Consider the following 12,805-nt stretch of genomic DNA (forward strand, 5'->3'; position numbering starts at 1 on the left):
AAAAGCCCACAGATAAAAACACCTGCCATCTTGAAGTTTATATTCTAGGAGGGTTGACAGACAAAATACCAACAGAAAAAAATAAATATATAATGGTAGTAAGTGTTATGGTATATAATGGTAATAAGTGTCATGAAGAGTCAAATCAGACTAGTAGAGATCTGATGTGCAGCTGAAGGAATCATGGGTCATGATTTTAGTAAGTTCGGTTGAGAGGTTGAGATTGAGAGAAGACTTGAAAGGAGAAAGCCAGTTTTAGGCAGAAAGAAGAGTCAGTGCAAGGCTTTAAGACTGACTATTTTTACAATACTCAAGAAATAGCAAGAATATAATTTTATCAAGTAGAAGGTATAACATGCAAAACCCCTGGAGCAGTGCATCATAGTAGGTAGGTAGTATGTAATTCATGCTCAACAATTATTATCCTTATAATTATCAATATTATTGTGTGACTTCCATCAGGCAAGAAGGCTTTTCTGAAGGTTTTAGAGTACTTCATACTCTATAAAATTATTCACTTAAAAAGTTATTATGCTTTGATATCACATGTAGTCAAATATCTGGCACTTGTCTCAATTAAATAATTGCATTCAAAATGCCAGCGTAATTATTTGTGATCTTAAAAAAATTAGCTTAAAAATAGTTTCTAAGTTTAGTGAATTTTACCATCAAGCCACTGTTTTTCCTAACAAGAACCGAGGCAGGCATGTATTAAGAACTCAAATATTTCTCGAATTAATGAATCATTATCATTTTTGTCCAAGAAAAAAGTTACAATGAAGGGAATGATTTAATTCAAACTCCACTAAGTTAAAGTGGAAATACTTTGAGAAAAGGACATTGTCTTATTTCACATGCCCTGGAACTTGGTGTTTGATATGCAGTAGATGCTTAATATATGTTTGTAATGGATCTTTGGGAAGAATATGTCATTTTACAACCTGTTATACATTAAGAAACAAAAGGCTAAATTTAAATATTATTTTCAAGTAATGAAAAAAACCTAAAGCAGCATTATATATATATGCACACACACACACTTATATAAAATCAACCTTTTTTTCTCTAAATTTCTAATACAGTATCAGTATTTAATTTTGATAGATTAGCCTCAAAGTACAGTATCCATTGACCTCTGAACAATTTTGGCCTTAGAAAGCTATAAAACATTTCAGTGGATTGATATTCAATTGTTTAATGAAAGACAAAGGGAAATAGAATTTAGCAGTTTTATGTCCAGCAATACAATTTGAACCTCACCAGGACAAATGAGGTGAAGATCTTTTGCCCAGAAAATAGTTAACCCGTTTTTACAGGCATTAAGCCACTGCTAAGACAAAATTTATCATCTCAGGAACACCGTAGTGTTGAAGTCATTTGCGAATAGCCTTTAAATCACATTCAAGGCTAAGCAGCTTGAGGGATCCTCTCATCTCTTTGGGAGTTATAGGTATTTTGGTCTTGTTTTTCAATTTTAAAATTGAAAAATAGGTTTAACTTTTTTGTGTTTATATGCAAAAACATGTAAATATGTGTGATGTACATGTGCGTAACGTGTGTGTCTTTAACCTCTGAATATACATGTGAAATGAATTGGAAAAAACCTCCAAATTTTCTTTAAATTTAATTAGATTCATGGACACATAATAGATGAAAGATCAGAAATGTGGGACTAAAAATGTATTATTTAATCTCAGGATGCCTATTTTCAAAGAAGAAATAGTTTCTGTCCATTGAAAAATTTTTCCTTTGTATTTTCTGTACTGTTAAATCCTGTTAATTTAAGCTTTATATCAGACTAAAGAGTGTCCAATAATCAATGTTCAGAATTAAGGTCAAGTGTGAAATAGGGACACAGAAAAGGAAATGTCAACTAAATAATATTAATGATCATCTTCAAAGGAAAGAAAGGGGAAGAACACAAGAGACTTTTTTCAAACATGTAACTGGAAGAGCGTGGAGACGACAATCATTCGTGAAAGAATGATTAAATAAGTTATATCTATAAAATAGCATATAAAAGAGAAAAAACACAAAATTATAATATAACAAGAAAGTTATCAATGTGCAATGTCATTATCAATAAATGAGAAAAATTAAAAAAACAATTAAAACATGCGGTGCATATCAGGAGGTTTACTTTATATCCATCCCAGGGTAAATAGCTCTTAGTTTGCTGAGGACATGTCAAATATTTTGTAGTATCATGAAAACATCATTTAAAATTAATAAGAAAGAAAGTCAAAAGGAGATTCTGAACCCTCCACAAAATGCTCTATGGAATATTTAGCGCTTTTAAACAGAAGATCACACAAATTCTAAAACTGATAGAATTCTAAGATGTTATAATTCTTTGCCATTTTTAAAAAAGAACCTTTTCCTTTAAGATCGATGCTTGTCAATATTATTTTAAACCGTAGTATCTAGGTAGGAAGACTTCAAAAGTTTTCTGCATAATTAATTTTACCCTAAAAAGAGTACTCTCTATATTTAACTTATTTTTCATCTTTAAATGTATTTTATAATAAAAGAGTGTTGTTGTTGTTGTTTTTTTAATAAATTAGTCTCATAGTATTTAGCATGTTATAATTCTCAGTTTTTCTCTTTGGTCTGAATGAAAAAAGAAATTGTCAGTGAATACGGATCTTCAAGATATACTTTTCTCATGGGCTCAAAGGATGATATAAATTGTCCACAAATATTGCATACAAGTGATATTCATAATTTTGAAATATATAAAAATAGTTTATATCACCACTGAGGAGTCAAATTATTTGCAATTAAAAGACATTTTACCTAGGAGCAAATATCTGGTTTATATTATATTCAAGAGTTTAAAAGTGATGAGAGAGTAAGTTCTACATGAGAGTATGTCTCAATGTCATTATATTTTTGTGAGTTTATCAATCATATTTTGGTACAGAGAGGAGGGAGAAACAATTCAATGTCCTTAGACCATTCCTAGAACAGGCTTTTTTCAATAATTTGCTAGTACTCAAAGATAATTTCCCAAATTTTTGTTAAGTTTTGGAGATATTTCTTCATTTAGTTTTTTCTTTCATTTGACAAATGTTTACTGAGTTAGTTCAGGATACTCTAGGTACTACAAGGTACATAAGATTTTCTTAGTCCAGACAAAAATTACGAAGTTCATTGCTTTGAATGAGAAAAGTCTTTCACAACCATATAATTTTGTTTTTGAATAAGTATGTTTATATAATACAAATACAATAACTTTTTTGCAAAAAGTAAAAAACAAAGATGTTTCTATCATATGACAAATGCTCCCTGAAATTCAAGAATGTGCATTCAACAAAATGAAGTAATACAAGTCTCATTCAAAAATTTGCTAATAAAAAAATAGAAATCTCAGATTGTTTTTTGGTAAAATTTGTTTTCCTGTAAACTATAAATTCTTAGCCTCAGCATTATAGGCTGTGTTATAAAATTAAATTAGGAAAAAAATTAATATGGATAAACTGCACAAATGTACAAGGTGTTGAGATTTTTTAAAAATAATAGGCTTCTATAAGACAATACATATAAAAATGTATCTTACTAAGCCTTGGATTTAGTTATTCTGACAATTAAACTTTGTCTCTTGGGTGTAGATGTGATTCTAGCATAACTGAGAAATTGTACTAAAATTTATTTATTCTTGTACAGCGAATTCAGATACATATGGAATTTGCGTGTGTGTATGTAGAATTTGTGTATGTGTATGTTAAAGCTATATTATCCTTCAGTTACCAAATAATAGGTAAATTGAACTTTTCATTAAATACTTTGCCTAATGCTTCAGATGTAACAAAATTAATTGTTTTTAAGTCAATTTTATGTATATATTAGGGAAGAAAATTTTTTGAGAAATGGGCTAATTCACATACATATAAGCAAGAATCCATAGCTGCTTGTCATCAATAAATTCACATCAATGATACTTAGGTAAAAGAAATATAGTATTCTAATTCTACAATAAAATTCTTCTTATATTTGATATGTCTTTTAAAAAACTCTTAAACACATATATTTATTGGATTCTACACCCTAGCTCATTCCTCCATTTTTATTCATTTCTCCTAAGTATTGACCCAACAAATAAAATGTATTATTTTTTATGATCCCCATGTCCCTAAATACAACCAATGTTTCTGGATTTATTGGAAAGAAAGAAGAAACTCATATCTTAGTCAGCTGTAAAGAAATTATATTATAAACCAGCTCTGCAAATGTATCATAGTTATCTACCTTTTCGCAGTAGAAAAGACATATTATCACGTGGTAGTTTTCTTAGTAATTACAATTCACTCAGCTGAATTACCTTATTTGATCAAAATCTCAGCAAAGTTTTTATGATCAGACTGGTGGAATTAACTTATCTTCCAAAAAATTGGGACAAAAGTAGAACATTTTCTGCAGGTGACTTCAGAGATGAGAGCAGTGGGGCACTAGATAGCTAGCCTTCTGGCTGACTAGGGCTAGTTGTCCTCAACAGAACACAAATTGCTTCCCATCTAGAATTTCTAAAAATGTATTGCTGCTATTCTAACATTAAGTGTAAGTGATGCATTTCTACATATATTCTTAAGAAAACTTTAAACACTCTTAAATGAGAACTAGAAGAAGAAATTTTCAGATACTAAAAGATATTTTATTAAAATAAATTATTGCTGTAATTTAAGGATATTTCCAGGATCCAATATGCAGTATATTGAAAAGTACCTAATTCTGTATATTTATAACTTAAATAGGTGCTGAGGAGTCAAAAGCGAGTAAAGCAGTAACAAAATCAATATGAATATTGATTTCCTGACTTTTTTTGGACTCTATAGTACATTCCACATATTTGTACAGGTTTAAAATATTTTCCATGAAGACTTTCATCAAGTTTTCTATACTAGTTTAATACCAGAACATTTCCAAATTGACAGCTGTCATTATTAAATATCCCTTCTAATGGTGACCTGGAGGAAAAATTAAAATGTTTGTTGTAGGAATAGAGTACAATCATGTTTTTATTTGTTTGTTTGTTTGTTTATAGTAAAGTTGATTATGCTCAGCTCAATGTCAGGCAATACCTCCAACAAAAGTTCTTGTTGGGGCTCTACCTATTTTATTTTTGTTCAAAATGAAAATGTAGATATGTAATACACATATTAATATATCTATTGATATAACATTCTATAAAACTCACTTGAAATCGGTATACACTATGATTGATGTAGTCAGGCTGAAATCATTCAGAAGCTGAAAATAAAAGCAGTCATATAAAAAGGGCTGGTTATTTCTCAAAATGCTTGTTTGCCAGAGTGTCTGCTTTGCATCCATCACCCTCTGTAAGACAGAATGCTGGCTAACTAGAATTATTAGTCCTATTCCTCTAAATCGACCAGGCATAGCCATAGGCCTTTCCAAATGCTAAAACTGAAGCAAGCAACCATAAGTGCTTTTGAGAGGAAAAAAAAAATTCAGGTAAAAAGAAAACAATTATATCAGACAAAGATGTGGTTATATTAATGACAGAATAAAGAATAACAAGTTCATACTATTTTTGGTGAAGAGACCACACCTGAAAAAGAGAAACTGTGTGCTTAAAAGTTAGCACTAATAGGGACAAGACAAGGCTTAAAAAATACATCATACATTGAGGTTATCTACTGATATATTGTTTGCCTGATTTGTTTTGGGATGTGCTTAACAGCCAAATGGTCAGATCAAGGTAGGGAAGAGATCAGCTGCAAAAGTTGAAACTCACAGCTTCCACTCTTACCTTCCACTGAGGAGGAAGCCGATAACTACTGCCAACAAAATGACTCCCACTGTCACAGACACAGCAATTATAGGAATCTGGCTTTGATCGCTGGATGCTGCAACTGCTAATAGAAGACACAGAAAATGGAGCCTGTGGTTAAAGTGATCATATGAATTCAAATAAGAGCTGCTTAATAGTTGGTAATCAATGCATGGTTTAAGCAATTCATCCACACTTGGCTGAGATTTTCCTCTAATATCTCTTCTCAAAAGTGTGTAATTGAAAAGACATTTTTAGGAGAAAATATTTACTTTCCAAATGGAAATTTAAAAGAATCACTAAGTCACTGATTATTTCGTTGTCATCATAAAAAATGAAGGCAATTGTTTGCATAATATTCATCTAGAGATCTTAGGTTTGCATGATAAAATGGAATTTAGTCCTCTATTTCAAACACCTTAATCTAAATAGGAAGTGCTAAGTAGATGAGATTTGACATTTTTAGGGTTTGACTGTGACTGGTCTCTAGAAAAAAAAATGTCTTTACCTTAGATAGAATTTTTGGACGTTGGTTTGAAGTCCAAAATGATATATGACCTCTGAGGTAAAGTATAATATCATTATTCAAAATATAATTTTAAACACCGTTTCTTCAAGCAGAATATAATCAGTAAGTATACTTTACAAGTAGGACTGCTTTTTGAAAAACATTAAGGCATACATTTGGAATTTAGAGTCCGGAGTAAGATTAATTTCGTTCACATGATTTTTTCTTTAAAATGCATGGATTTAGATAAAATATATTATATTTTAACAATATGATTAGCATAATAAGAGGAATATGGACAAGATTAGATAGTTATACCTAAATAACCAAGGAAACGCTTCTGTTGTGCTGATGACGAAACCTAATTAAAATAAGAAATATTTAGAGCAAAATAAGTTTTACTGATATTCTCCAGAAAACCTCATTAGGATCCCTAGCATCTTAGTGTTTAATGACATATTTTTTTTTTTTTTTGATAAATTCAAAGTAACATTAGTTCACCTCCAAGATAAATTTTAAGTCATCAAGACTAATAAAAACCATACTTTCCATTTGGCTCCATCTAAGTATCGGACGTCTGAACACTTCTCTTTCTATTTTGTACCTCTCCCTTGATTCTAATGAAAGCTGACTGACTCTCTAACCATCTTCTTGTGTTGATCCACACTTTCAACCTTTTCAGACCAATCTTCAGAGTCTAATATCATCAACAGTTCATTTGTGTAAAGAAAGACAGTTATTTACAATCTAAATCTATGCTCTTATCCAACCTCTTCTTGGATAATAGTTGCAATTTAATGGCTCTTTACCTGTTTTCTCTTATTATCTGATGCTGAGTTCTGTGGTAGGGATTTTAATACTGATAAGCAGTAAAAGTAGGGTGGTACAAAGCTACTCCGCTATCACTATTAGCCCTCCCTAAGATATGTTTTATTAATCTCTAAACTAAGATTACTTATACTATTGTTTTTTCTCAGTTAACTTTCCTTTTAGCAGGAGCACTGTTTCTAGAGAAAATCATGCAGACATAGCTCATATAAGTTTCATGTAATTTTGATAGGGCTCCAACACTTTTGATTCTTATTAATTATCTAACAAAATCATTCCCCCAATTAGTCTTTCTCATTTATTCAGTGCACTAGTCCACTACCACTTCCCATGTTTTAGTGATGTTAAACTTTATGGATAAAAGAGAGCTATAAAGTCTGAACTCCATGGTTTAATATAACTGCATAATCATCTTCTGTTTTACCTGACTCCATTGTTAGAGCCCTCCCTGTCTCTAGGCTGTTGCTCCTTCAAAAGTCTCCACCCAGAAGGAGATTACATTCTTTTACAGGCTACTTCTCTGCTATGTACAAGCCTGAAGAAATATCTCTTGGGGAAAATAAATTGTTATACCTAACCTTACAGATATTAGTTTAATTTGAATTTGAAAACAGGTTCAATATTTACTAGACAGAAAGGCCAAGGTAAAATGTTTAACTTCATAAACTCTCATTTCATTAATTTCCAAATAGGGATACTTTCTCTGATTCATTATAATTTGTTAAGATTAAAGATAACATATATAAAGCACTTAGTATACTGCTTCAATTATTGGCGAGCTTAAGTAAATAGCAAATATTATTTCTACATATTACCCCCTGCTTTATTTGCCAACATTATTTTCTATTTTTCAGTATCTTGACTGAGTTATCTAGAACTAGCCTTATCTTCTGAAAACCAACATTATTAAATTATCTCTAAAACTTTTCTTCTGCTTTTGAGTTCTATACATGATATGATAAACACAGTGAAAACTATTCCATTTGTCTCACCATCCACAATAATAAGGTATTTGATCTTATTGACCATATACGTCATCTTTGAAAGTCTACTTCTCTTGGTTTATATATCAGATGAGCCATATTCTTTTTCTCACTCTGAAGCATCTCTCTGTGAGTTCTGTTGGCTCCAAGTTCTCTTCCCACATCCATGTGTGAGCAATTCCTGATGAATGCTGGCTCCTGATCCTCCACAGATCTCTCTCCTTTTTTTTTTTGTCTTTCCCTCTCATATGCATCTTTGTACATGGCATCAGTTAACTATAAGTTGAAGAGTCCCAAGTTTATATCTCCAGCTCTTATTTCCCTTCAAAGCATCACTCTATTTTAAAAGTAGACTGTTTGCCCTTTATTTGAATCTTATTTTTACATAAAAATAAGCAAGGTTTTGGCCCTTATACCACATCTGCAGCCCCAAGAGCCTTAATAAAAACACATCAATAAGTAAGCATACAATAATCAAACCAAAAAAAAAAAAAAAACTATTTCAATCTCTTTTGGTCTTTTGTAATTATCACTGAACTTCCTTAACCCCTACTTGCCCACTAATTACCAAATATTTTTGTCTTTCTTTTGCTTTTCCTCATTCATTACATTTTTTTTATCCGACACCTATTTGATGCAAATCTCCCAGTGTTTTAAGTGTTTTCTTTGCTTTCTTCTATATACTCAAATGATAAATCCAAAATTATGACTTTAATTTGCAGCATTTTCTAAGTTCTTTGATTGTTTTTAATTATTGACTATTTCATATATACCGATTACTTTGTAAGCTGTTTATAATAAAAAACAATTTATCAAATTTCACCTCACTTATTTATTTTTTGTTTGCCCTGACAGCATCAATAATTATATCAGCTAAGTTGAAAATACATAGAATTTATAGAGTAATGTCAATGTCTTCATATTTGTTCATTCTTTAGCAGCAGAAAAAAATTTTGAAAACCCAGTATGATTCATGATTACATTTTTGATATATTGTTAAATTTTTTAATTGTTAAATAGTTGAGCCTGTAATCAATCATATTTCTCATTATCTTATGCTTATTTATTAAGAATTAGTTGATTTATACTGTAGTTTTGGATAAATAGCTAAAAATGTTTTGAGAATGCTTAAAAGAAAATTTTGGAGAACTGTAACACACTTATTAGAAGGATATCAGTCATGAAAATTAATATTCTTTAGTAAATAATAATCTATCTTTTTAAAAAAATCATTATATATCTATAACATCCCTGGAAACTTTAAGGAAGCATATGTTGAAAAATGACTTTGTTTTCCCTCATTTTGCTTCTCACACTCCTGGTTGCAAGATCATATTATGAAGATATTTAGCTACATATTTAGTCATTTATTGTTGTGAAGAGATTTTGTTAAAGTCAGATTATAAGGTCTTTTACTGGATTTGGGATCTGTTTCCCACATCAATAAGTATCTATTAAGTTTCTCAATCAGTATAATCCTATCAAAGTTATAATTTTTGATACATAATATGAGTATATAACCATTAGTGGGGAGATTTAAAACATTATAGCAGGCCAATAAAAACATGAAAACTTGTTAAACATTGTAACCCATCAGAGAAATTCAGATTAGAACTACAATGAGATATCACTACCCACCTGTCCAATGTAAATGAAATATATATATATATCTCTACATATAATATATATGTATAATAGTGGCAACACCAAATGTAGATGAAAAAGAAAACACTTCAATTTTATAACTGAAGTATAATATAAATTAATAAACAATAAATTTTCATTATTATGCATCATTATTATGCATCATTATGCATCGGTATTATGAATTGAGTAAACAGTTAACACTCGTCCACCAAATTAAAATTATTGATTACATTACTAGAAAAAGATACACTTAAGTTACCACAATTCTTGGATTCAAGTATTTTTAGACTGTGTTGCAGAAATAATACATGTATGTGAAAAACTAAATTTTGATATTAAACAAATAATTACCCAATAAAATAATTAAAATGATCACATAAAATACTAGTTAAATAATTGTCAAATAAATGGCATATAACACAAATGTTACAGAAGTTCTGAAAAAGAAGAATTACTTTAATTATCAACATGCATCTTCTTTAACTCCTTATTAGACTACATACCTCAAGAAAGGAGTAATTGCCCCATAAAGTTATCTTAGTCACTCAGAGCATATAGAGTGAAAAATCATTTGATGTGCAGAGAGTAATAAAATAAAACTTCAAATAATAAAATTATGATCCTAAAATGGTGCTGTAACAAATATTCCATCTTTCAGTTTAAATAGATTGCATCTTAGTCTCTGGAGAGTAAATTCCCTGTGTTACCCATGGTGATTTTTCCAGAGCCTAACAAAGCCTGGTACATAATAGGTGCTCATTACATTCTTGTATTGAATTCCATGCAGAAAAGAGTCTATGAAGGTCAAAGGGGGTTGATATTTAAAAGATACATGGTACAAAGAAAATACCATTTATAAAATTCTTGCAAACATATATATATATACACATACTCAAGTAAAAATAAAATTTCACACTAATACCTAGAAGGCAGAACAGCCTTAAAATGTTATCTACTAACAAATGTTTGTAGTAAAAATAATTGAGTGGCATCTCTTTTCCTCTAGAAATAATGTAGAAAAGTTTAAAAAATAGATAGCCGCAGGTGAACCTTTGAAAACTGTATGGAAAATGACCTCATATTAGTTCTCTCAGTGATCAGATTGATGAATTTTGTCATGTTTGGAAATTACTATTTAATAAAAAAAGTAAGGAAAAATATATCTAAAAGTCTGAAGATACTAGTTGCTGAATATGCCAACATCCTAAAACTAAATAGATTTCGTAATCTTTTAAAATGGGATTTTTTATTTGCATTGTCATCCATGCACTCAAGCATAATGTGAGATATTCCTGGATGGCTTTGTTCCCAGAGTTGGTAAACTACATAAGCAGTACATGTTACTAATGGTATCCAAATAGAAACAAGGCCTGTTAGAGTGGCCAGTTTATATAACAAGTCTTTTGTCATATACCCAGTTTAGGGTTTAAACTCTGAGATTAAATAATTTATCCATTATGAATATGATGGGAATTTGTGACTTATTAGTCTACTTTTATCAAATCTATTAAGGAACTTTTCTGAATAGCATTACATGTTCAACTTTCAGTAGTTTCAATTAAATCTCAGACATAGAATTTCCTTTGCCTTGAAAATATAATTTATAATTTTCACAATGGCTCTCCAGTCCATATAAATTTAACACTTAGAAAGCTATTTTTTAAGTAATAAAACTTATTTTCTAGATAATTCAGTTAGACATGCTTTAAAAAAAAGTATCTCTTTATTTTTCTCAAGAGCTGTATTTTATAGGTTTATAAAAATTTTAATTTAATAATTCCAATCATTACAAAGTAAATCTGATAACTAAGCTCTCATTTTGTTGTTTTCAAAGAAAGGAAATATGCACTTTATGTTTTTATTTTAAAATTACTAATTCTTACATAACTTGGCTTTTAAAAGTGTGTATAAATATATGTATACATAAAAAAGGCAAGTTATTATCTTCTTCTAATCCTGCTTTTAGGATGCTTCAGGATTATTAAGTAAGCTAAATACTTTGTTTGACATTAAAGAGAAAAAAGTTTTATGCTATTTATGAAAAAAATGGTACATGAAGGATTTTCCAGAAATATTTCCGGGCCCTTCTTTCAGAGATAATGCCAGAGATTTTGATTTTTAAAAACAATCAGATTGGTTCTGGAGAGCATCATTTTCTTGCCTAACCAAATGCTAATGAAAGCTCCCTGTGGAATTTTCATAGAAAGACTAAGCCTGGTAGCATTGTTCAATAAAACAAGTAAAAAGTAAATGGCAATAATTCAATAAAGTATGGCAGCAGTGGAAAAAAAGCGTGTTTAAAAGCAAGGTTTAAACATTTTGTAAGCCTCTCCTGATGTTTCATCTCCCAGTAGACTTAATGCGATGTAGAGCAGAGACCAATGTGTTAACCCGCTAACCTACCATAATAGCTTGACAGAGGCTTTCTACCTGAAAAGGCCATGCCTGGGGGAGAGAGAAGAACTGGGAGACTGACAGAATGCCCAGGGAGAGTATTGATCCACTGACTCTTTTCTGGTAACTCTTACAGAGACATGAGTTGACAGTAATTAAAATGACTTACACACTGGGATGGTTTCAAACTCAAATCTTCGACTGAAGATGCCATAGCCTGCTGCTGTGCGTGCTCGAATTTGGAAGACATACACTGAAGCTGGTTTCAAGCCCTCTGCAGTTACAGATGTCTCTTTAGATTTGATGATTGTATAGCTGGTCTCTTGGTCCTTGGATTACACATGTACACACAATAAAAAAAGGCAACATATAGATTACTAATGAGAGCAAAACTAGATTCATAGATCAGAAAACACATCAGAAACTCATAAATTTGCTATTAGTACAAATATAATGTTTTGGAAAACAAAAAACACCTACACATTCTAGGTGTGCTATTTATATCTTTAGTGAATTTGATAACTAACTATATTTAAGGTTTGGGAAAAGAAATGAGCACTTCACTGGAGAACTTTAATTTCAATTTGCTAACTCTAAACAGAGATTATTTTAAAAATGCAAATAAGTAAAACGTTGTTTTCTTTTTAAAATCTT

General features: G+C 30.4%; 1 protein-coding gene across 4 annotated transcripts in view; it reads right to left on the bottom strand.

Moving 5' to 3' along the window:
- EPHA5 (EPH receptor A5) overlaps positions 1–12,805 on the bottom strand; it is a 334,884-nt gene that overhangs the window by 84,498 nt on the left and 237,581 nt on the right. For 2 of the 4 annotated variants that reach the window (XM_011360645.1, XM_011360643.1), the window contains exons 7-8: positions 12,321–12,480; positions 5,771–5,873 (exon numbers count right to left, since the gene is read on the bottom strand). In XM_011360645.1, coding sequence (XP_011358947.1) covers positions 5,771–5,873; positions 12,321–12,480 — 263 coding nt within the window. Of the gene's footprint in view, positions 1–5,770; positions 5,877–12,320; positions 12,481–12,805 lie in introns of all 4 variants that reach the window. The other 2 variants (XM_011360644.1, XM_011360642.1) reach the window with 1 other exon arrangement.

Source organism: Pteropus vampyrus, unplaced genomic scaffold (assembly GCF_000151845.1).
Source record: "Pteropus vampyrus isolate Shadow unplaced genomic scaffold, Pvam_2.0 Scaffold57, whole genome shotgun sequence".
Lineage (NCBI taxonomy): Eukaryota > Metazoa > Chordata > Mammalia > Chiroptera > Pteropodidae > Pteropus > Pteropus vampyrus.